Genomic DNA, 25,687 nt, shown 5'->3' on the forward strand with positions numbered 1-25,687 from the left:
TCCAGAGGTAGGATGGGTTCACACTTGTTAGACTCAGTGAAGATCATGAAAGGTCAGATGTTTTCCTTTCTCTCAACTTGGCTGTTGACCTTTACAGCCTCATTCTATGGCTGGATCCCTGCTCCCAGGTTGTAAGTTAGCTGCAGCAGCAATCAGTATCTCATGTTTTTTTGTTTATATTCAGTGTGTGAGAGAAAAACGGCTTCTAGTTGCTCTTGTTTGAGAAAGAATTCTTGTAGAAACTCATGATCCTCTATTTGTGTCTCAGTGCTCATTGCTGAACCAATCACTGACAAAGTGGCAATGCCTTTTTAACTAGTTAACGCATCCTTTAAGTTTGAATCAAAGTTGTATTTCCTCAATTTGCATTGCCCAAAGCGGTGGAGGTCAAATCAAACTGTGAACTGTGCCAGTTCACTGCATCCAAGTGGCATCTTGTTATGCCCCTTTAGACCCAGCCATTCTAGCTCCTTACCCCTTCCTGAGCCTCTCAATGAGGATTCTTACCCTCAGGGGAATGGTTGGAGGTAAGGTCAGACTTTTGGCAAGACCACCCAGCAACCTCAAGTCACTCCGAATCTTAGATGGCTATCTCTTCTAGCCAAAGCATTTGCTGATTCTTTGAGAAGGCACCCAGTAGACTGCCTCTTAAATTCCTAAGCTTCTCTCATAGCCACAACAGCCATATAATTCATTTTCACTTAATAAATTATTGGACTTATTAAATCTTATTAAATCTATTCTCCCTATAAAGTTGAGAGCAACAATTCTGGAAAGGGGAATTCTCCTTCCCATGCCAAGTTAAAAAATAAAAAAAAAGGACTTATAATCACTGCTACCCCCTCAACATACATTCATTATGTAACATTTTACATTTGGAGACTACTCTCACACTCCCATGGCCTCATGGCTGCTTCGTGATAGAACCAGAAGTTAATTTGTGGGTACATGACCTCCCTTTTCCTTGAGTTTTTCAGCATTTTTATATGGACATAATCTATGTGGGTAGGGTAGATATAGCTAAACAAAACATCAAGGTTTGGATGCCTGAGTGATAAGAGGGGCAATGTATTTATTGGGGGAATAATTGATGAATTCGATTTTGAATTTATAAACTTAATGGCCAATGTCCCATCAATCAGTAAAGGTAAGACTCGTGTGTGAATAATCAATGTTGGAGATTTAGACTTAAGCCAGACCCTCTCTGAGAGGCAGGACTGAAGGTGAATAGCCAAGGGAAGAGAGCAGTGGGGAACCTAGCAGGGAGGTGACAAGATTTGAGGAGCCAGGGGTTACTCAGAAGAGATGTGCTAAAGAGCACCAGATAGTCTTGGTTCTTTATGTACAAACCACAGTGACTTGGAGAAAAGGTGACAGCAAGATGCCAGCCCAGTTAAATCTCTCAGACCAGCATTACCAAGGATATGACTTGGAATTTTCACCTTCCTTCTCAACATCTTCTTAGCATCACCCAAATTTTACATGTGGTGAAATCAAGGAAATGAAAAAGTAATGACTTCTCTAAAACACGGCACCAGGGATCAGATTTTACGTTATTCTACTTAATAAAAGTATAGAGGGCTACATGCAAGAGATTATACCAGGTATGGGACCCTTCTTTCTAAACCTAGGACAGTATACTAAGTCTGAGAGACTCTTGAGTTGGGAATCCTTCATACTCTTTCCAGAGAAGGCAATGGCAACCCACTCCAGTACTCTTGCCTGGAAAATCCCATGGATGGAGGAGCCTGAAGGCTGTAGTCCATGGGGTCACGAAGAGTCGGACACGACTGAGCGACTTCACTTTCATGCATTGGAGAAGGAAATGGCAACCCACTCCAGTGTTCTTGCCTGAAGAATCCCAGGGGCAGTGGAGCCTGGTGGGCTGCCGTCTATGGGGTCACACAGAGTTGGACAAGACTGAAGCAACTTAGCGGCAGCATACTCTTTCCAGAAAAGCAAAATATGTCCCATCACCCTCAAGATTGGTATACTTAAATCCAGCACCCCTGTTAAGGTATTAGGTTAGAGGAGCTCTTTGTTGCAGGGGTCAGAGATTCCACAGGGCCCAGTTAATACAAAGGTGCAAAGTAGGCCTGGAGATGTGGCAGGATCACATTTTCATCAGCAGCTCCTCCATTTTCATTACATGAACTTTTATACACCTATCTTTGGAGAGAAGCATCAGTGTCAGTCCTAGCGAGGAGACGTCTTGCCTTCAGGACATGAGTCTGAACTAGTACTTCAAAATGTGACAACAGAATCCTCTGATCACGTTTTTGACAAAGGATTTATTTGCTGATCCCTAAGAAGCAAAAATCAGAAAAATATCTCCCTCCCCCACTGCAAGAATAGATAATAAAACATTTTCAGTCATCCTCTTCCCTCTTCCCACGGTGGGCATGCCCATCATCGTCGAACAGACTGACAGCCAGAAATTCTCCAAAAGGCACCTGGCACAGTCATGTTGCTCATGCCTTCTGCTCCACCTCTCCGGCAGGCAAGTGGAGCCTTTTCTGTAGCTTCTTGCTTTCAACAGAAATTTATTGAAAAATGTTCTTGATAGCAAAATATTTAAAGATTCTCTCCCCAGGCTCATCTTTCACTTATCTACTAGAAAAGTACTGAATTGAAAAGGTTTTTTCTCCCAGTTGTGATCAAAACATGGAATACTGAAGAACTTGCGGGTTACTCTAAGTTCTTAGGTTACACACGTAGATATGTACAGAGGAAGTTGAACCCCAAGTTCTATTCCTTCCCAAAATGGGTAACAGAGGATTTGATTAGAACAGAAAAAAAAAAACAACCCAAACCTGATAGTCATTCTATTGGCTTGGCCAAAACGTTCATTCAGGTTTTAAAAAGCCAAATGAACATTTTGGTCAACACAGTATGATGGAGCAAAGCAGGCTTTTTCAACCGTAAACTGATACCACCTCTTGGTCATAAACCCTGCAGAGATCCAAGTAAGTCCCATATTTCGAAGAAAGTCAGCAGAGAGTGTGAAGATATACGAACAGAGGAGAAAGCTGCTGAAGGCACAAAGGATCCCAAGAAATTTTTAGTGCTGTTTTCATTTAATAAGCCAGTAGTATAGCAACCTAAAGACCTTGGCTGTGATCACACCAGAATGTTTTTAATGGACTGCTGCGGGGAAACATGATGGACAGCTGGCATCCTCTGGCTCATGGTGCTAAGTGGGCAGCTCCAGAACCAACTCCATGGCGAGCCTATGGCTGGGGTGTGTAGCGGAGGTATTTCTTGCCAGATGGGAGCTCTTTGGTGAAGACTCCTTTAGGGAAAAGTTTTTTGGCTTCCTCTTCAGGGATGGTTGGAAGGACCATCACGCTGTCCCCATTCTATTGAAAAGACATTGAGAATGGTGAAGTTCAGTCTTTCATGATGAGAATAATCAAATCTCCTTTGCTTTGCTCTCTCCCCCTAAGGAATTTTGCTTTCACAAATTGATCTTTGACACTTTTGGGAAGAGAAGTATTTCCCCACCTTAATAAGAAATAGTCCTGCTTTAAACCCAGTAACGGTTTGCTGCTGCATTTTAAAATTTATTCTAAGTAAGTCCTTTCCACTACCCTGTGGGACTGAACCTAGCTTCCTCTTTCACCCTTGGTCCCTACCTTTACCTCCTGCTGCTGCTTTTCCAGGCATGTTGGCTCTCCTGTTCCTTGAACGTGCCAAGCTCACTTTTAGGAAAACTCCTTAGCTGGTCCTTTAAGCCTGCAGGGCTCTTCCCTCCTAAAGATGCATGACTTGGTCTCTTGCTTTCTTTACGTCCTCCCCAAAGGTCTCTTCAGAGAAGAGCCTTCCTTCCTTGACAGCCAAATATAAAAGCAACTCCTCCCACCTCTGCTCCCCTTCTCCCCACCTTTGCATGATTACTCTCTGTCATACACTGTCACCTAAGATACTGTAAACTTTACTGTTGGTCTTTACCCACTGGAATGTAAATTTTGTGAGGGCAGGGACTTTACACTGATTGTTCACTGCTAAATCCCAGTGCCCACTGTCTGGGCTCAGTAAACATAGGTTCAATGAATGGACACAGAATTTCAATGGTTTCCCAGTCAGAAGAAACAAAATAACAAGACCAGGTATTCAGGTTATCGGATTAAACAATGTAGTGACGTTAAGAAACTCTTGTGGTATTATCCATGTCCTACATATTGCCGGAATAATAGAGATTAAAAATTCATGAACAGGTTTCAGAGAATTCTACATAGGTTTAAAAGACTGGAGCTTAAGAGAAATGTTTCAAGACATTAATACACCAAATAGTTTTATACCCACGACTTAAGTGGTCAAACTAAGTTCTGCTATAAATATTTGCCATCAGGGAAGAGTTCAAGTTTTTTTTTTTTTTAATCCTTTTATTTAGGAAAAGGAATCATTCTAACCAGTTAATCTGTCCAAATAACCTAAAAGTTAGAAATATAGGGAGTTTGTATTTTGTATAAAAGGTGTTAAAGACACTGAAAAATGGCCTCGCGGTAAATCCTAAACTCAGCCAGGAGGAAAAATCCTCTCAATATATCTGCATGCCAGAAACAGAGCCCTAGATAACACCCTAAAGGGAGCCATTCAGATGGCCCCATAGGCCCTCTAGGCAAGATGGGTTTCTGCCCTTTTAGGATCTTTACCTTCCAGTCAACCGGGGTGGCCACCCTCTTTTCTGCCGTCAGCTGGAGAGAGAGAATTACTCTGAGAATCTCATCAAAGTTCCTGCCAGTGGTAGCTGGGTAGAGGATGGACAGTTTCAGTTTCTTATCAGGACCAAAAATAAACACCTGAGAAGTACACAGACACATAAACAGGAAGAACTCTCTGAGTGTTTTTGATATTAAAGCCTCTTATAAGGCTCTTTAGTCATTAAAAATGTTCAAGGGTATAACAAAACAAAATAACAAAAGCCCCTAAGTATCTAGAAAGACATGCCAAACAAACTGGGTAGTTGGAATAGTTATGATTTTCTTCTCTGTTATATTTCTAAACTTGAAGGGAATTATATTTGGTTTTGGCTGTCTCAGTAAGAAAAACTGACTTGTGAACTGAATCCAGAAAAGGCCTCAGGAAGCTACTACGTTAACTATGGAAAATGATCATAAAAATAATACTAATGGGAGTTGATGGTGTTGTTTACTCGCTAAGTTATGTCCAACTCTTTTGTGACCTATGGACCACAGCCTGCCAGGCTCCTCTGTCCATGGGATTTCCCAGGCAAGAATACTGGAGTGGGTTGCCATTTCCTACTCCAGGGGATCTTCCCAACCCAGGGATCAAACCCACATCTCCTGCTTTGGCATGCAGATTCTTTACCACTGAGCCACTTGGGAAGCCCAATGGGAGTTGACACTGGTCCTCAAAATTTTGTATATTTTTGCAGATGTGGGAATAAGTTTGTTCTCTGGTGGATAAGGACAGAACAAATAAGAATTCAAAACAAGAGATGCCTTAAGAAGGCTATGATCCACTGCTTTAAAGAGGGCTGTCAGGAGAACTATAGCAAAAGATTTCACTATTCTACATGACAGGATAACTTTTTATGTAGATTTTCAAAAGCTGTGAATTAAGCAGTTTATTACTAAGTTAGCTGAAATTTTTACTTTGTACATTTAGATTAAATTAGCATTAGACTAAAATAGCATTTAGATAAAAAGTGAGAGTGTCAGCACAGACTTATTTCCTAACTGGAGATACTCATTCATTTACTTTAGTTGCCCCAAGCATTTACTCGGATAGATGTTGCCTGGTCAGATTATCTAGTAGTACACAACTTACCACACGAGCAGTCACAGGCATGCCCTTTTCATCTTTCTCTGCTGGGTCCAGCATGCCCAACTGGATGGCAAGGTCCCGATTCTTATCATCAATGATGGGAAAAGGTAACTTTTCTGTGGGCTCTTCACCATTATAAGCATTGATATCCTGAAATGCAGGGGAAAGGGAAAAAGGGAAGTCTAAAGCAGTCTTATTCTCTAAATGCAATCAGTTAACAGCCATCATTTTGTAAGACAGGGAAGAGAGGACCATAATCATAATAATTTCTCTACACAATTTTAATAAGAAAGTTAATAAATGAACACTCCTTATCCCAACTGTTCACTGACAGAAATAACAGTAGGGTATAGTACTTAGGTTATAATCTAGAGCCTTTTCATGCCCAAGGCTCTTCAAATTCAGCGTGTTTTTATGCTTTGAGAAAGCAGCATTAAACTCTCTAAAAGTGGAATAATACAGAGTTAAGACGTCAATCTCAGGTACCTCTGGGTACCCAAACACTGTAAAAAAAAAACATCAGTAACAATGAGTTCACATCCAGAAATTATGTCACAGGCAAAGATAATTCTGTAGATATGGTACTGATCTGACCCCTGCCTCAAAAGCACCCTGACTCAGACATTAAGCTACTGAAACAAAGATATTAAGAAATGAGAAGAAATACAAATCTTAGAGCAAAAAGAATAGAGAGTTGAATATTCACTTCAGGAACAAGTCAAAGGTAAATCTCTTATGGGTAAAAAGGCAGAGGTGAATTTATACTAGGGTGAAATCCACATAAAAAGCAAAGCATTCCAAGTCTGAATTGAAGGACAATGTACTTGCTTCCGCTCTATGCCTTCCTCCCCTAGTGAAAAAACTTTATTCATTTTTCTATCCTGGGAAGTTTTTTTGGGGAAAAAAAAAAATCTAGCTTTATTATTTGATCTGGCATTGAAATTGCACTTGAGGTGGGCTAAGCATTATGGTAAGTACATGTGGGACACAGATAAGTAAAGTTCGTGCCTCTAAGGGAACTTCTAATTTGGTTAGATGATTTCCATAAGAAGCTGCAACAAATGCAAGATGGTAATATGCAAAAGGCAGAAGCTGAAGTACACCAGCCTCCCCATGTGTAAGACTGCTGAGCTAGGAAACGGTTTAAGGACGGGGTATGACTTTGACCTGGGCCTTGAAGGATGGATACAATTTTCACAAGGCAAAGGAAGGCATTCTAGGGAGAGGAAGCAATATTAATGAAACATGTAGGCAAGTCTGAGTATAAACTATTGACTGGAGAATGAAGAATTTATCTGGGTAGAGTTTTAGGAAGTAAGGAAAAAGACTTAATGCTGGAATAAGGTCTATGTATTCAGTGGCGCCGTGAAAGTAAAACAAGAGTTGGTGGCATCGCAGATTAAGAACCTCTGTGGATTTCGCCACAGAGACGCCACAGGATAAACGTAGCATTCATGAACTTTGAAATGGATAACAAATTATACCATGTTTCTTAATTCTATTAGCTTAACTTTCTTCCTTCTGTCACTAGCAGTCTATCATGTCACCACCACTAAAATAACAACGGATATGGTTTCATGCTGCAGGCACCTTGAGGTTTCCTACATAACCAGGTGTAAAGTTGGGACTTGTTTCCTATTTAATGTGATCACAATTCTGAAAATTCTAAGGCACAAGCTCACCAGGAAACATGAACCTGGGTGTGTTCCTATACTTTAAAGAGTATCATATCATTGGCTATAAACTCTTCCTTCTGCCACTGTAGTCTCAATGACTGCTATGCAGTAACTCTCAACCCTGCTATTTGCATGACAGGCATTACATTACACCCATGAAAAGCAAAGAACCATATGCTTTGGCTTTATTCTATCCTAAATCAAGCTAATTCCTACCCTCTATCATTTAGTATCAAAGAAAGTATCACCTTCACCTCAAAAAAGCCAAGCTACTCTATAAAATGTATAACATGATCTGTAACCTCAAAGCTTTGCCAACAGGTAATACCTTGCTCCATGCAAGATGGTCTTCCACACTGTCTATGGAAAGAGCAATCATCTTGACATTTCTCTTGGCAAATTCTGGTGCCAGCTTTGCTGCTCTGCCGAGCTCCGTGGTACACACTGGGGTAAAGTCCCGAGGATGGGAGAAGAGAATACCCCATCTGATAAGGAAAAAAGGTCACAAGTGAATGAAGAGATGATCACCAACATCACGTACAGTGAAAAATCACAAATCCTAGATCAAAAATGGCTTTCTTTTTAAAATGAATGCGTATGAAGACAACTGGGCTTCCCAGGTGGTGCTAGTGGTAAAGAACCCGCCTGCCAAAGCAAGAGATGTAAGAGATGTGGGTTCCATCCCTGGGTCAGGAAGATCCCCTGGAGGAGGGCATGGGAACCCACTCCAGTTGGGATACGGCTGAAGTGACTTAGCATGCACGCATGAAGACAATCACGTTTAAACTTTTTTGTTGAGGAATGCTTTTCAATTATCTCCAGAAAAACCTGTTTCATGCCCAATTCAATCAAATATATGAAATTCAATATGGTAAATATTTAAAAAGACTGTCAGGGTATTGCCTACTTTAGTAACTCCAGAGCTACCCTGAGTCCTTTTCAGCTGAAAAAATCTGTGCTATTCAAACTAAATACTTACTAAAATAGCTTCCCCCTCCTTACACTTTCTACATTTTTTTCTAAGCACAGATATGCTGACATTCACCTCCAATAATGGATGAGCCAGTATGCCTGAATCTAGACCAATGCCTGACTTAAATAATAAACACATCATGTAACCTCCTCTATTTATATGTAAAGTTAAAGCTGACACTCGGCTTCTTTTACATGAAGATATAAAAACTTTTGTAAAACTAGTTTACTGATCTAACCTGCTAAACAGGACACCCAATATTTGTACCCTGACAAAACAACAGCATTTTAAGATTTTCACCTATCTCTTCACGTGCAGTTTCTTCTTCCTTTAGACCAAGTGGGTAGAAAAAATATAGCCTTCAATGTTGATTTCTACAACTACAGATTCTTAGGGTAATAGTATTATCTAAATCATCATTGCCTAAGATTAAACTTGTATAAATTTTAAGCACATTTCAAGCTAAGTCACCAAGAATCTTTGGAGTACTGTCTTCTCCTGGGCAGCAGAAACTATTCTTTCAACTGAAAATCTAACACTCAGTTTCCACACTCTAGTTGACTTAACATTAAAGCGGGACCTTAAACTAGTAGATTTCTCACGGTAGCCTAGACGCCACGCTGTCCTCCTTGAAGTCTGCCAAATTTCCTGAAGCACAAATAAGAAAGCAGAGACAGGGTACCTAATTCCCACCTACATCTGCCACTCAGCTCCCAAGGTTTCAGGAAAGGAAAAGACTTTCTTATAAAAAGGATGGATGGCCCTGTGGCAAGACTGGGAAGAGAAAGGTAATATTTTTAAGATTGTGGGAGGGTGTGGTATGTTTTTATATATATATAAAGGGCAATAAGATTTATTTAAAATGTATAAAAATAATCTAGTTATGAGTACAATCTAGGCCTTAGAGTCCATGGTGAAGGATCTATTTAAGGGTCTGATGAGACTTAAGGAAAGTCTCCAGAAGTTGAGAAAAAAAATGAATAGGGCAGTTCCTCTTGTATTGTTAAAGAGGTGATTAGTTAGAAAAATCAGGCCTTCTCTTTGCATTGTGAGTCAAGAGACTGTTTTGCTGAATCATGTTAAGAAAACTTGTCTGAAGCCACTTCACATCCTCCCCTTCAGAAGCCACACTCTATAGTTTGCTCCAGGCGAGGAACAGAATAACCCCTGAGAATGTCTTACTGTGGCCTGTTCCCTTCTAAGTCTCCCTACTGCTACTCTTCAGAGGAATACAATTACAGTATCCCCTTTCCTTCCTTCTTCATTTTCAAAAGACAAAAAGGTTTCCTCCTTTAAGGGAGATGGTCCCAACTCACTAACCCCCTGGAAAAACCCACATTTTGTTTGGTGAAGATGTACTGGGAAGAAGCTGCTTCTGTCACATATATATGGTGACTGGGCTCAATAAACTCATTAAGTAAGCTCCCAAACCCCTTGGCTGTTTCCAGTTGTCCAGGGGAAGGGTAGGTACCCATAATGTTTGAAATTGTAATTTTTTTTCTTCAAAACACATCTGATCAAAAATTGACAGTCTGAACTGAAATCACATGAAGAATGGAGTTGGGAAAAATTCTATTTGGCACAATCCATTTATTATAGTGTTATAAAAGGCTCAAACTTATTTTTGGGGTAAGGCAGGAAATAGTACTCTCCCATACTTGACCCAAGGCAGACTTGTGTATTATTTGTTTATAGATGCAGTTTTCTCTCTCATCTTCCTCCTGCTGATTCCCTGAGAAGGTACCACTTTTAATCAGATCAACAAAAAATCCAAACAATTAGGGTCAGCTTAAATGGTGACATCATTTATAACTATTGCTACAATAATATGCTTCATAATAATATTTAGCTTTAATCTATACAACCTAAGAGCTTTGGCAAGATTTTGTTTTATGTGGGTGGGGGCTGTAGGTAAGAATGGGAAGAAACATTCTTTGAAAATCCCATGGAGTTTTGGAGAAATACTAATAACTAGATCCTTGAGTATGAGACCGGACATGGTCTGTATTTCTGAAGTCTTTGCCTGCTTTTAAGGTCTGACTGTTCCATTTCTCATCCTTTTTCTAGCCTAGTCCTCTCTTTCAAAGAACTTACCTTTTCCCTTAATCAGTGCTTGGAAAAAAATCCCCAGTGGCTTAGGTGGTAAAGAATCCACCTGCAATATGGGAGACCCGGGTTTGATCCCTGGGTTGGGAAGATCCCCTGCAGGAGGGAATGGATACCCACTCCAGTATTCTTGCCTGGAGAATCCCATGGATTCTCCCTGACAGGCTACAATCCATGGGGTCACAAAAAGTCAGACACAACTGAGCAACTAACACACTTCGAAGAGGTTGGTTAGGCCTAAGAATCTCTCCCAGGTGCTGTGTGTGTGTGTGTGTGTGTGTGTGTGTAAGAATCTCTCCCAGGTGCTGTGTGTGTGTGTGTGTGTGTGTGTCGGGGGGCGGGGGGGGGAGGGGTGCAGGCATTGGAACCCCAGAAATATAACTAGACACAGCTGGGATGTTTCATATTAAATCTAATCATCTTGACGTTTGCTGATGCAGAAGCTGTAAAACCACAGTTCCACCAATATACTCCTAGTCATAATAGTATGATTGCCAGGCTAGATCACGGGTCACCAGTTTGGCAAGACTGCGTGCGGCTGGGAGCAAGGCAGAAGGGGGAGGGGCAGTAAGAGGCACTCTGCTGAGAAACAAAAGGGCCTCAAAGTGGGAGGCGTTGGTGTCCATGACCTATCCACAGTTACTGCAAAACTGAACAACCTCAGAAAGCCCTTCCCTCAGGGTGCTGTAAATTCTGGAATAAAGGACACACCCGCAAACAGTGTTCTGGGTTCCTCCCAAAGCTGCTATCAAATCAAATTCTAGCAGCTGGGGGAGGCTCTGGACAAAAAGTCTTTCAGCCACCAATTTGGCAGCTGGTGGTCTAAATTTTTTTGTGCTGAGAAGCCTGCAAATACCACTGCAGCAAGCAGAACCCTCAGATAACACGCTGGGCCCTTCCTAAACCTTCAGCCAGCAGCAGTGCCCTTTGACTGGCCTTGGCTACCCGCCTTCCCCTGGGAATGAACTGCAGAACGGAGGCAGGGAGGGAGGTACGACCCTGGGCACGAGTCCCGGGAACTGACCGCCGATGCTGCCCGGCCCCTGCCCGCTCCGGGCCTCGGCTGGACCATGCTACTCGCACAGTTTACCCAACAGGAAGTAAATGGACAAACTCTCCTCCGCACTGGCCTCCCGTTCCTGGGACCCGCGGGAACCCAATTTTGTTTCCCCTCCCCCTTCCTCATCCGGGAGCCAGACCAACCACGCGGGGGCCGAGAAGCGAGAGGCTATCAAGTGGCCGGTGCAGGGTGGGCCGGAGGGTCGCTGCCCCTCCGCAGCGCCGCCGCGAAGGAGCGGCCAGACAACGAGACGCACGTGCAGGAACCGGTGTGGGGAGGAGACGGGCGACGAGCTGGGGGCCGAGCGGTGAGGAGGACCGAAGGGAGGAAAAAGGGAAGGCACCTCTGAGTGAGTTCGGGCGTAACCCGAGGCTAGGGCAGGGCGACGAGGTGGCCACTTACGAGTCTCCCAGATAGTCGTGGAAACGGATGCGGCCGATGGTAGTATTTGCCTCGAAGTTGGGAGCCTCGTCCCCGAGGAGGAGACCTCCGGGCATGGCGGCAGCAGTGACGCGGGAAGTAAGAGGAGGTGCAGTACCGACAGCCACTAGCCTGCTGGTTCTGGCGGTGTAGGTGCTGGGGGCGGAATAAATAGGGCTTTCAGGGGCGGGACCAAAGCCGAGTCCAGATAGGCGGGGTCGCGGCGGGAGCTATGGGCGGGGCCAGGTCCTTGCAGGGTGGGCGGGGCCGCGTCTGGCGTCCGGCAGCGGCGGCGACCCGGGCGAGAGTCTGGAACCGGCGGGAATCCGAGGCAGGGCTCGGGGCGGATTGTTCTGGGCCCAGTCCAGCACCCCGCCAGGCCTCTGCCCTGCCGGGAGCCTGTAAACACTGTCGCGCCTTCCATGTGACAGGGGACTCAATGACGTTGCCCTTTGGAGGCTTGGAGGTGCGTTCTGGGCTTTGGAGGTAAAGGAAAAGGAACGCAATAGGAAGGGGCGCCCCTAGGCGGACAGCCGCCCTACGGAGCCGCCAGAATCCGCGGAGACCCTCCTGCCCACCTCTTCACGGCCGACTGCAGGCCGAAGGGGTCCAGAGACCCCTGCACTCCCGGCTCTTTTAGCGTGAGGGTCTGGAATCTTGACCGCCCCAGCCAGCCTAGCCATCCTGAATTCTGTTATCAGAGGATGTGGCAAGACGCAGGCATGTGGGCCACCTTACGTCAGAGGAAGTGGCTTTCTGTGTTGCCCCAAAAATTCCAGCAATCATGTCAACACGTGCTTGGGGGAATGTGACGAAACTTTTAGTTTTATTCCACTCCCAGAATTCATTATGGACCATAAGATATTCAACACAATTATCCTGAAATTTAAGCATAAATATAAAAACCTACTTGTGATCTACTGTGTGCAAGTCAACACGGCCACCCAAGGAAATGGAAGTTTAGATTCATTTATTTAACTTTCTACCTGCCAAGCCCAAGTTACGCAAGATGACTGTTCTCTTGGAGCTTTCATTATAGTGAGGGAGGCATCATTAAACAGGAATATATTAGACAACAGCATGTGCTGGAGGGTAACAGGTGCTACTTGGACTGGATGGTCTGCTCAGGGAAAGCCTCCAGGATAATGTAGATAAACTGTAAGTAGTTAACATCTGCCATAGTGCGCCAAGGGCTCTTTCGTAGGGATAAGACCCTCAACTTCCAGGCCAGTAATACCAATTGCAGGTGCATCTGTTTTCATAACTATCTTAGTAGTTTACACAGTAAGTCCTCTGGAAATGGTAGCTATTACTTGGATGACAGTAGTTTATGCAATAACCCGTGCTTTGCCAACTGTGTTCTATGTGCTATGCTAGGCTTGGTGATACAGAAGAGAGAGTCTTTCCTCTTAGAAGGAAAGCAGATATACATACAGTTATGATAAAAACAGTAAATGCTGATGGAGGGTTGGGGGAGGGCAGGATGCCAAATTGTTAAGAGTTAAAAGGTAGGAAGGAAAAAGTGAAGGGTTTGGCAATGGCCGTTTGGAAGAACAATAGTACATTACGATTGTGAACTCCTAAAGGTTAGACCATATTTTAGTGATAAATGTTTGTGACCTGTTAGATATAATGGGTGTGGAACTAGATTGCACAAAGTATTGGAGAACCATTTGGCCACCTTCCTGCAGCCACAACAGCAAAGTTTCTTGTCCATTTTCTGCTGGGAATGAAAGAGCAATGTATCTCTAGTTATAATAGTAGCTAGGCAAAACTTCTTACCCACTTTGGGCTTCCCTTGTGGCCCAGCTGGTAAAGAATCCGCCTGCACTGCGGGAGACCTGGGTTGGAAAGATACCCTGGAGAAGGGAACGGCCTGGAGAATTCCCTGGACTGTTTAGTCCATGGGGTTGCAAAGAGTAGGACACGACTGAGTGACTTTCACTTTCACTTTGGAGGAAATACTTAAAACTTGAAATTAATGTCAGAAAGGTGGGATGATGTTTTTAAAAGTAATTCTTATAAAGCTTTCTTGTTAAATTAGATTTTCTTTTCAGAAAAAAAATATAGGGCTGGAGTACAGGAAACTCTTGATCAGGGCAGTACTGTCAAGCTGCTGTGTGAGTGGGGCTGATAATCTCTCCACTGCTCTTCTGTATCATGTTTAATGTGGTTACTCCTTCCTGTCATGTCTGCTACAAGACATCTACAATCTGGAAAGAAAGCAAAATAGGACATGTGGGAGTAAAAATGAAAAGACAATAGCTTATGAAATGCTAGAATGATGAATAGTTCTCAGAGGGACATTGGAGCAGTAAATTCTGACACTTCTTTCCCCAAATATAGCACTCTTCCTGAAAGCTTACTATTTACAATGAAAGAGACTGTTTAGTAAGTTTCACAAATAATAATTTGAGGGGGGGGATTTTTTTCATTAATGGTTAAAGAATTAGATTTTAAAACATGATAGAACAAAGACCAAAAGTCAACTTGGAATTACTTAAAGGATGATGAATTAAGTTACCAATTTTCTTATCTGCTTTTAGTTAAGCATAGGAGACTTGATGCTGTAATGGAAACAAATTAATATTTTTAAAGAGTGAGCAGTGAATATCAAGTTGTGAAGCTTCATATCTGTGTATCTACAGAGATTATCATAGAGAGGAGATGGGAAAGGTAAAGAGGGAGAGAAGAGAAAGAAAATAGACAAGTAGTAAGAGCTGAGAAAGGGAAGAAGAAAGAAAGAAAAAGGAGAGAAAAAGAAGTGTTTGGGGAGAGAAACCAATTTGAATGCCTGCCTTGCCCTGATTTCTCCTCAGCAAAGTCAACCACATGGCCCTGCCACTCTGGCTTTTGGTGGTTGCCCAGGACTGGGTGCTTGACTCAAAGGCAATCAACCTGCAGACTGGGTAATAGCCTGTGGGAGCCTGGTACAAAATGTTTTGTTACTGGTTCTTCTTTTGATGACTGGAATGCAAGACAACCAATTAAGTTAACAGTTCAAAGTAGTTCACAGGAAAAGTAGAAGCTGAAAAATGGTTGAGTAAGGTAGTAAGCAGAAGCCATGAGATGGCCCAGAGAAGAGTGGAAGTGGCAGGAACTCTAGAAGCAGAACAGCAGATGACTGATGCTGAATGGTACAAGATAACCCACGTAGTCATTAAAGGATACTTTATACAGGATACTAACTGATAGCCTCCTAGCTTCCCAACTTAAATTCTTTGAGGCTTACTGCCAGGGTGAACTCAGAGAAGGCAATGGCACCCCACTCCAGTACTCTTGCCTGGAAAATCCCATGGATGGAGGAGCCTGGTAGGCTGCAGTCCATGGGGTCTCGAAGAGTTGGACACAACTGAGCGACTTCACTTTCACGCATTGGAGAAGGAAATGGCAACCCACTCCAGTATTCTTGGCTGGAGAATCCCAGGGATGGGGGAGCCTCGTGGGCTGCCGTCTATGGGGTCGCACAGAGTTAGACACGACTGAAGCAACTTAGCAGCAGCAGCAGCAGCAGCAGCCAGGGTGAACTAAAGCTAGGTGGTGAGAGAAGTCCTCCCCAGGTACAGGCAATCAAGCTATAAATTTTCTGAGAATTTAAAGATGATGATGATTATAATAATATCAGGCTGCTTGTCATTAGCATCAAGATCTGGCACCTCTAAGCAATGTTCGTGATAAAATACTTGTCTTAGAAAAATCTTAATGTTGGTCTAAATTGTAAACAACTGCTCCCGTCACTGGTGAGTATTAATAATGTAATATATACCTTAGCTCTAGGTTAGCACATTTAACTTATGTGTGTTCTGTGCTTAGTTGCTCAGTCGTGTCCAACTCTTTGTGACCCCATGGACTGTAGCTCACCAGGTTCCTCTGTCTGTGAAATTCTCTAGACAAGTCTGTCGCCATGCCCTTCTCCAGAGGATCTTCCCAACCCAGGGATAAAACCTGGGTCTCCCACACTGCAAGCAGATTCTTTACCATCAGAGCCACCAGTGAAGCCCACATTTAACTTACTTATCCTTTATTTTTTTTTTAAGAAAGTCTTCTACATAGAGGTTAATTTGGAGAATTCTCCACTCTTCAGTCAGCCCTCTCAGTATTTGTAGACCTCATTTATTTCAGTTATAAATTCATTGTGGTTCAAGCTGTTTTCCAGCATTGTTTCTGTCTCTGACTCCTGAGGTAATAATTCTTGCATTTAAACAACAGGTTTTAGGTAAGCAACAATAGCTCAATGATTATAAAGTTAAAGTAACAGAACTCAAGTTATGTCATTGTGAGTGACCACTTGGAATTTTTGTGTATAAAATGTATAGGGTATCATGTCATCTGCAAAGAGTGATTCTTTTACTTCTTCTTTTCCTAGTTGGATTTCCTTTATTTCTTTTTCTTCTCCTTTGTGACTAGGATGTTCAGGATTATGTTAAATAAAAAAGGGTGAGAATGGACATCATTGTCTTGTTCCTCATCTTAGAGGAATTGTTTTCAGGTTTTCACCATTAAGTATGATCTTTGCTCTGTGTTTGTCATGTATGGCCTTTATTATGTTGAGATCTGTTCTGTCTGTGCCTGCTTTCTGAAGAATTTTTATCATAAATCGATGTTGAATTTTGTCAAAAACTTTTCATGCGTCTATTGAGATGATCATGTGGTTTTTATTATTCAATTTGTTAATGTGGTATATCACATTGATTGATTGGTGGATTTTGAAAAATCCTTGTATTCCTGAGGTAAATCCCACATGATCATGGTGTATGATCTTTTTAATGTAAAGAAATAACCAGAGATCAAATTGCCAACATCTGCTGGATCATTGAAAAAGCAACAGAGTTCCAGAAAAACATCTATTTCTGCTTTATTGACTATGCCAAAGCCTTTGACTGTGTGGATCACAATAAACTGTGGAAAATTCTGAAAGAGATAGGAATACCAGACCACCTGACCTGCCTCTTGAGAAACCTATATGCAGGTCAGGAAGCAACAGTTAGAACTGGACATGGAACAAGAGACTGGTTCCAAATAGGAAAAGGAGTACGTCAAGGCTGTATATTGTCATCCTGCTTATTTAATTTATATGCAGAGTACATCATGAGAAACGCTGGGCTGGAAGAAGCACAAGCTGGAATCAAGATTGCCAGGAGAAATATCAAAAACCTCAGATATGCAGATGACACCACCCTTATGGCAGAAAGTGAAGAGGAACTAAAAAGCCTCTTGATGAAAGTGAAAGAGGAGAGTGAAAAAGTTGGCTTAAAACTCAACATTCAGAAAACGAAGATCATGGCATCTGGTCCCATCACTTCATGGGAAATAGATGGGGAAACAGTAGAAACAGTGTCAGACTTTATTTTTGGGGGCTCCAAAATCACTGCAGATGGTCACTGCAGCCATGAAATTAAAAGAGGCTTACTCCTTGGAAGGAAAGTTATGACCAACCTAGATGGCATATTCAAAAGCAGAGATAATACTTTGCCAACAAAGGTCCGTCTAGTCAAGGATATGGTTTTTCTGGTAGTTATGTATGGATGTGAGAGTTGGACTGTGAAGAAAGCTGAGTGCCGAAGAATTGATGCTTTTGAACTGTGGTGCTGGAGAAGACTCTTGAGAGTCCCTTGGACTGCAAGGAGATCCAACCAGTCCATTCTGAAGGAGATCAGCCCTGGGATTTCTTTGGAAGGACTGATGCTAAAGCTGAAACTCCAGTACTTTGGCCACCTCATGCGAAGAGTTGACTCATTGGAAAAGACTCTGATGCTGGGAGGGATTGGGGGCAGGAGGAGAACGGGGCGACAGAGGATGAGATGGCTGGATGGCATCACTGACTTGATGGATGTGAGTCTGAGTGAACTCCCGGAGTTGGTGCTGGACAGGGAGGCCTGGCGTGCTGTGATTCATGGGGTCGCAAAGAGTCGGACAGGACTGAGCGACTGAACTGAACTGAACTGAATGATGCCGTCAGAAAATTATTAGAGCTAATCAATGAATTTGGTAAAATTGCATAGTTGCATCTCTATACACTAACAATGAAGTACAGAGAGAGGAATTAAGGAAACAACCCCATTTACTGCCACATAAAAAAGGGTAAAATACATAGAAATAAACCTAAGTAAGGAGGCAAAAGACCTATACTCTGAAAACTAGAAGACACTGATGAAAGATATTGAAGACAACACAAACAGACGGACAGATATACCATATTCTTGGATTGGAAGAATCAATATTGTTAAAATAATACTACTCAAGCAATCTACAGATTCACTCCAATCCCTATCAAAATGGCAATGTCATTTTTCACAGAACTAGAACAAATAATTTAAAAAATATTGTATGGAAACATGACCCTAAATAGCCAAAACAATCTGGAGAAAGAACAGAGCTGGAGGAATCACATGTCCTAACTTTAGGCTATATTACAAAGCTACAGTATGATACTGGCGCAAGAACAGACACATATCAATGAACAGGGTAGAGAGCCCAGAGATAAACTCACACACTTATGGTCAATTGATCTATGACAAAGGCAGTAAGAATATACAGTGGAAAAACAATCTCTTCAATATGTGATGCTGGGAAAACTGAACAGCTACCTGTAGAAGAATGAAATTAGAACATTCTCTAATACCATATACAAAAATAAACTCAAAGTAGATTAAAGACCTAAATGTAAGACTGAATACTATAAAACTCCTAGAAGAAAACATAGGCAGAGCACTCTTTAACATAAATTGCAGCAATTTTTTTTGGATCCATCTCCTGAAGTAAAGGAAATAAAAACAGTTGGAACCTAATTAAACTTAAAAGCTTTTGCACAGCAAAGGAAATTATCAGTAAAATGAAAAGACAGCTTACTGAATGAGAGAAAATATTTGTAAGTGATATGACCAATAAGGGATTAATATCTAGCATATATAACAGATCATACACCTCAACATTAAAAAAAAACAAAACAAAACTGAACAGACATTTTTCCAAAGAGGAAATGCAGATGGCCAACAGGCACATGTAAAAATGTTCAGCATCACTAATCATCAGGGAAATGAAAATCAAAGCCACAATGAAATAACACCTGTGATTTTATTTAATCATGCATTTTAAGCCTTTGATATTTTTGACAAATTTCCCAAAATCAAATTCTAAATGAAGTTTTTTGACCATAAACTAACTTGCGAATTTATCAGAGAGCCCCAGAAAATATCAAGAGATTTCTTTTCTTATAAAAAGAGAGATATTCACCTCATTAGAACTGATTCAAATGTATTCTTTTTAATGGCTGAGTAATACTCCATTGTGTATATGTACCACAGTTTTCTTATCCATTCATCTGCTGATGGACATCTAGGTTGCTTCCTTGTCCTGGCTATTATAAACAGTGCTGCGATGAACATTGGGGTACACGTGTCTCTTTGAATTCTGGTTTCCTCAGTGTGTATGCCCAGCAGTGGCATTGCTGGATCATAAGGCAGTTCTATTTCCATTTTTTGAGGAATCTCCACACTGTTCTCCATAGTGGCTGTACTATTTTGCATTCCCACCAACAGTGTAAGAGGGTTCCCTTTTCTCCATACCCTCTCCAGCATTTATTGCTTGTAGACTTTTGGATCGCAGCCAGAAAGAAAAACACCAATACAGTATACTAACGCATATATATGGAATTTAGAAAGATGGTAGCAATAACCCTGTATACGAGACAGCAAAAGAGACACTGATGTATAGAACAGTCTTTTGGACTTTGTGGGAGAGGGAGAGGATGGGATGATTTGGGAGAATGGCATTGAAATATGTATAATACCATATATGAAACGAGTCGCCGGTCCAGGTTCCATGCACGATACTGGATGCTTGGGGCTGGTGCACTGGGATGACCCAGAGGGATGGTATGGGGAGGGAGGAGGGAGGTGGGTTCAGGATGGGGACCACATGTATACCTGTGGCAGATTGATTTTGATATATGGCAAAACCAATACAATATTGTAAAGTTAAGTAAAATAAAATTAAAAAAAAAAGATATTAAACTAATTAGGCTTAATTGACATGTTAAATTACATGAGAAGTGTTGTCAAGTAAGATGTGATGTTTGACTTTTTGCGGTTATATTTGTGTATAAATAATGTATATATTATTCATGTAAGTGTTACAGAAATTACATGAGATTCTGAGAAATCTGATATGTCCTGGTGTAATGTTATCAGTTAAATTCCAGTTATCATCTTAAAACGTTGTATATCTTAGAAATAACCATTTTTTCCCAATTGTATCTAAATAGACTCTTATTAAGTCCTTAACTGTGGATATTTTTAAATCTTTTGTTATTCACAGTTATTGTTTTACTCTGATGCCTTCCTGAAAACTTGCAAGCAACTATGATCCAAAATTGCTTGCCCTCAAAGGTTAGTGGAAAGGACCTTGATGAATACTTTAGAATACAGAATTCTGATAACTTTTAAGATTGTGCCATTGAACTGGGTGTAAATTTCCAGAACTCAAATAGGGAAATTGATGTTCTTCAAACTGCAAACCCAATATCAAACATCAGTTCAGTTCAGTCGCTCAGTTGTGTCCGACTCTTTGCAACCCCATGAATCACAGCACGCCAGGCCTCCCTGTCCATCACCAACTCCCGGAGTTCACTCAAACTCATGTCCATCGAGTCAGTGATGCCATCCAGCCATCTCATCCTCTGTCGTCCCCTTCTCCTCCTGCCCCCAATCCCTCCCAGCATCAGGGTCTTTTCCAATGAGTCAACTCTTTGCATGAGGTGGCCAAACTATTGGAGTTTCAGCTTTAGCATCATTCCTTCCAAAGAACACCCAGGACTGATCTCCTTTAGAATGGACTGGTTGGATCTCCTTGCAGTCCAAGGGACTCTCAAGAGTCTTCTCCAACACCACAGTTCAAAAGCATTAATTCTTCAGCCTAATAACAATTAAGTATATAACACTGAGTGAACTGGTGAGAATGATTATAATTTTTTATTAATTTTTGTTTGGAACATTACTGGTTCTTTAATATTTTGTTTTTCAGATTTAAAGAAACCTTTTCCTCTCTTCCCTGAGCTACCTCTAACTTACAGCAGCTTGGTAAATTATACTGCTAACTTACAGCAGCTTGGTAAGTTATACCTTTGTGGACAAGGGTGAAACAATTACTCGTTTCCCCTACATGATGCCTCCAGAATTTGGAAAAGCTTATTGAATGTTTTTATTTTCATGATAATATATTTTCATAAATTCAGTAAAAATCTGTTCTTATCAGTTCAGTTCAGTCACTCATTTGCATTTGACTCTTTGCGACCCTGTGGACTGCAGCACATCAGGCTTCCCTGTCTATCACCAACTCCTGGAGCTTGCTCAAACTCATGTCCATTGAGTCAGTGATGCTATCCAACCATCTCATCTTCTGTCATCTCCTTCTCCTCCTACCTTCAATCTTTCCCAGCATCAGGGTCTTTTCTAATGAGTCAATTCTTTGCATCAGGTAGCCGAAGTATTGGAGCTTCAGCTTCAAAATCAGTCCTTCCAACGAATATTCAGGACTGATTTCCTTCAGGATGCACTGGTTGGGTCTCCTTGGTGTCCAAGGGACTCTCAAATGTCTTCTCCAACACCACAGTTCAAAAGCATCAATTCTTCGGCACTCAGCTTTCTTGACAGTCCAACTCTCACATCCACACATGACCACTGGAAAAACCATAGCCTTGACTAGACGGACCTTTCACTTTCTCTGAAGTGAAAATCAAAGGGAGTCATTTTTTCATCTTCCTCTGAGAATTGTGCCTGGATGCTTGAAAATACTGCTGTCATATTTCTACAAGACTAGCAATGACATAACACCAAGAATGGCACAGCAGAGACATGGAAAAAAATCTGGATTCTTAATAACATCATTGAACTGCAGCCTGTCCTAAAACTTACTCTACCTCTAGACTTCCAGCTGAGTCAAGAAATACTCATGTGGTTAAAAATAATTTGAATCATGGTTTCTGTTGGTTGCTGTCAAAAGTATCCTATAGTGTGGTAAAAGATTTGTTAATATTTTACTTTGGATTTTAAAATTTATATTCCTTGGTGAAAATGACCCAAGGTTTATTTTATTTTTGCTAGTATTGTTAGTTTTTATTTACAATTTTTTATTATTTGTTTGGTTGCACCGTGTCTTCATTGCTATGTGAGGGCTTTCTCTAGTTATGGTGAGCAGGGGCTACTCTTTGTTAGGGGGCACGGGCTTCTCACTGTGGTGGCTTCTCTTGTTGCCAAGCATAGGCTCCAGGCCCATGGGTTTCAGTAGTTGCAGCATATAGGCTCAGTGGTTGCAGCTCTTGGGCTCTAGTGTGCGGGCTTAGTAGCTCCAAGGCATTTGGAATCTTCCCAGACCAGGGATCGAATCATGTCCCCTGCGTCGGTAGGCAGATCTTACCCACTCTGCCATCAGGGAAGTCCACATAGTCACTTTTTAGAGTCAGGATAAACTTCTTAAAAAAGTAAATTGGGAAGCTTGTCATAGTTTTTATTATCTGAATGATTTAAATAACTCAAATTATCTGTTCTTTAATCTGGACTCTCTGGTAAAACAGTCTCGACTAGTGCTTTTTTGAAGTTAGAACTTTTGCTACATTTTTAAGTTCTCTAATTATTAGGCTATTTTTCACTCTTAAAGAGTCAATATTAGTTATTTATATCTTTCTAAAATATGTCTATTTCATGTGAAAGAAAGTGAAGTCGCTCAGTCGTGTCCGACTCTTTGCGATCCTGTGGACTGTAGCCCACCAGGCTCCTCCGTCCATGGGATTCTAATTTATTGGTATATGTTGGAAATTTTATAATTTTAGTCTATTTTTGGTTATATTCACTTTCTCACTGTATATATTTTTATTTCCTCTTCCTTTTTTCTTGGTTCTGCTAACTAATGGTTTTTATGTTGTAGTATTTAACAACAAAACAAAAACAAAATTACTGTTTTATCAGGTTTATGCAGTTTTCCTATGCTTTCTAGCTCATTAATTTCTACTTTTACTTAGTTTCCCCTATTCTCTGTTGGTTTATTTTGATGTTCTTTAATTGTTGTTCAGTCACTCAGTCATGTCTGACTCTTTGCGACCCCATGGACTGCAGCATGCCAGGCTTCCCTGTCCTTTATCATTTCCCGGAGCTTGCTCAAACTTGTGTCATTGAATCAGTGATGCCATCCAACTGTCTCGTCCTCTGTCGTCCCCTTCTCCTCCTGCCTTCAATCTTTCCCAGCATCAGGGTCTTTTCTAATGGGCTGGCTCTTTGCATCAGTTGGCCAAAGTAATGAAGCTTCAACTTCAGCAAGAGTCCTTCCAATGAATATTAAGGATTGATTTCCTTTAGGATTAACTGGTTTGATCTCCTTGTTGTCTGAGGGACTCTCAAGAGTCTTCTCCAATACCATAGTTCAAAAACATCAATTCTTCAGTACTCAGCCTTCTTTATGGTCCAGTTCTCACATCCATACATGTGTACAGGAAAAACCATAGCTTTGACTATATGACTATATGGACCTTTGTCAGCAAAGTAATGTCTCTGCTTTTTAGTGTGCTGTCTAGGTTGGTCATAGCTTTTCTTACAAGGAACAAGTGTCTTAATTTCATAGCTGTAGTCACCATCGGCAGTGATTTTGGAATCCAAGAAAATAAAATCTGTCACTGTTTCCATTGTTACCCCATCTATTTGCCATGAAGTGATGGGATCAGATGCCATAATCTTTGTTTTTTGAATGTGAGTTTTAAGCCAGCTTTTTCACTCTCCTCTTTTACTTTCATCAAGAGGCTCTTTAGTTCCTCTTTGCTTTCTGCCATAAGGGTGGTGTCATCTGCATATCTGATGTTATTGGTATTTCTCCCAGCAGTCTTGATTCCAGCTTGTGCTTCATCCAGCCTGGCATTTCTCATGATATACTCTTTGTGATCCCCTGGAGTATGCAGTCCATGGAATTCTCCAGACCAGAATACTGGAGTGAGTAGCCTGTCCCTTCTCCAGCAGATCTTCCCAACCCAGGAATCAAACCCAGGTCTCTTGCATTGCAGGCAGATTCTATACCAGCTGAACCACAAGGGAAGCCCAAGAATAATGGAGTGGGTAGCCTATCTCTCCTCCAGTGGATCTTTCTGACTCAGGAATCGAACTAGGGTCTCCTGCATTGCAGGCATATTCTTTACCAACTGAGCTATCAGGGAAGTCCTGGTGTACTCTGCATATAAGTTAAATAAGCAGGGTGACAATATACAGCCTTGACATACTCCTTTCCCAATTTGGAACCAGTCCATTGTTCCATGTCCAGTTCTAACTGGTGCTTCTTGACCTGCATATAGGTTTTGCTGGAGGCAGGTCTGGCATTCCCATCTCTTTAAGAATTTTCCATAGTTTCTTGTGATCCACACAGTCAAAGGCTTTAGTGTAGTCAATGAAGCAGAAGTAGATGTTTTCCTGAAATCCCCTTGCTTTTTCTGTGATCCAGTGTATGTTGGCAAGTTGATCTCTGGTTCCTCCGCCTTTTCTAAATCCGGCTCGTACATCTAGAAGTTCTCAGTTCATGTACTGTTGAAGCCTCGTATGGAGAATTTTGAGCATTACTTTGTTAGTGTGTGAGATGAGTGCAATTGTGCTGTAGTTTGAATATTCTTTGGCATCGCCTTTCTTTGAGATTGGAATGAAAACTGACCTTTTCCAGTCCTTTGGCCACTGCTGAGTTTTTCAAACTTGTTGGCATATTTAGTGCAGCACTTTAACAGCTTCATCTTTTAGGATTCGAAATTGCTCCACTGAAATTCCATCAGCTCCACTACCTTTGTTCATGGTGATGCTTCCTAAGGCACACTTGACTTCGGGTGGCACTCCAAGATTTCTGGTTCTAGGTGAGTGGTCACACCATTGTTATCTGGGCCATTAAGATCTTTTTGTTAGTTCTTCTTTGTATTTCTTATGTGTGTTCTTTTATTAGTTTCTTGATTTGAATGCTTAAGTCATTTAGTTTGTCTTCAGTATGTTAAGAAGATCACTAAAAATTCTGAATGTTTCCATCCGTTAAGGCTTTGGTGGAATCAGATGAATTTTGAAATGTAGTTTTTTTTTTTTTAATTTCTAAACATTCTGTATTTTAGTTTTGACTTCTAGATAACCCAAGAGTTGTCTAGAGAACTGTTTTATATGATTCATGAGATTAGATTGAGTTTGCTGCCTTTTTCTTGTGAATTTCTTATTTTCTTGCAATATGAACTGTACCTTTGAAAGCATATTAAGATTTTATTTGCAGCCTTCAGTTCAGTTCAGTTCAGTCACTCGGTTGTGTCCGACTCTTTGCGACCGCATGAATCGCAGCATGCCAGGCCTCCCTGTCCATCACCAACTCCCAGAGTTCAGTCTAGACCTTGGTAAATGTTTATTAATGCTTCATGGCCATATATAAAGATTGGATAACCTCTGTTTACTGGAGAAGGAAATAAATGGCAACCTGCTCCAGTATTCTTGCCTGGAGAATTCTATGGATGGAGGAGCCTGGTGGGCTACAGTCCATGGGGTTGCAAAGAGTTGGATGTGACTGAGTGCACACCGTTTCTTTTTAAAGGATATGAGAAATATTTGCATGTGTACATCTGTCTTTCTCTCTGTCCATCAATTTATGGTTGTTTCCCCACTTCTCCTTATT

At 41.5% G+C, this 25,687-nt stretch overlaps 2 protein-coding genes across 5 annotated transcripts in view; one reads left to right on the forward strand and one right to left on the reverse strand.

Moving 5' to 3' along the window:
* Positions 1 to 2,271: 2,271 nt before the first annotated feature.
* Positions 2,272 to 12,168, reverse strand: PRDX6 (peroxiredoxin 6). Of its 2 annotated transcripts, XM_086343754.1 has the most exons (5): positions 12,008 to 12,168; positions 7,795 to 7,951; positions 5,794 to 5,940; positions 4,656 to 4,802; positions 2,272 to 3,359 (listed from the first exon to the last, which is right to left on the reverse strand). In XM_086343754.1, exons 1-5 carry the CDS (start codon positions 12,100 to 12,102, stop codon positions 3,231 to 3,233), a joined length of 675 nt encoding a protein of 224 aa, XP_086199880.1. In that variant the 5' UTR covers positions 12,103 to 12,168; the 3' UTR covers positions 2,272 to 3,230. The 2 variants fall into 2 exon arrangements, with proteins under 2 accessions (XP_086199880.1, XP_086199881.1); XM_086343755.1 differs by lacking the exon at positions 4,656 to 4,802.
* A 128-nt stretch (positions 12,169 to 12,296) lies between these two features.
* AADACL3 (arylacetamide deacetylase like 3) overlaps positions 12,297 to 25,687 on the forward strand; it is a 155,403-nt gene continuing 142,012 nt past the window's right edge. For 2 of the 3 annotated variants that reach the window (XM_086343747.1, XM_086343749.1), the window contains exons 1-2: positions 12,332 to 12,491; positions 21,047 to 21,133. The gene's annotated coding sequence lies outside the window, so the exon portion shown is untranslated. Of the gene's footprint in view, positions 12,492 to 21,046; positions 21,134 to 25,687 lie in introns of all 3 variants that reach the window. The other variant, XM_086343751.1, reaches the window with a different exon arrangement.

Source organism: Bos grunniens, chromosome 16, assembly GCF_055505025.1.
Source record: "Bos grunniens cultivar Pamir isolate PY7600 chromosome 16, Bosgru_T2T1.0, whole genome shotgun sequence".
NCBI classification, from domain to species: domain Eukaryota; kingdom Metazoa; phylum Chordata; class Mammalia; order Artiodactyla; family Bovidae; genus Bos; species Bos grunniens.

Excerpts from the sequence above, each read along its gene's own strand:
- PRDX6 (XM_086343754.1), bottom strand. The coding sequence starts at position 12,102 with ATGCCCGGAGGTCTCCTCCTCGGGGACGAGGCTCCCAACTTCGAGGCA. Across the intron at positions 5,941-7,794 it reads ACCATCTTGCATGGAGCAAG|GATATCAATGCTTATAATGG; the intron begins GTATTACCTGTT and ends CCTGCATTTCAG. Across the intron at positions 3,360-4,655 it reads CCACCCCGGTTGACTGGAAG|AATGGGGACAGCGTGATGGT; the intron begins GTAAAGATCCTA and ends TCTTTTCAATAG.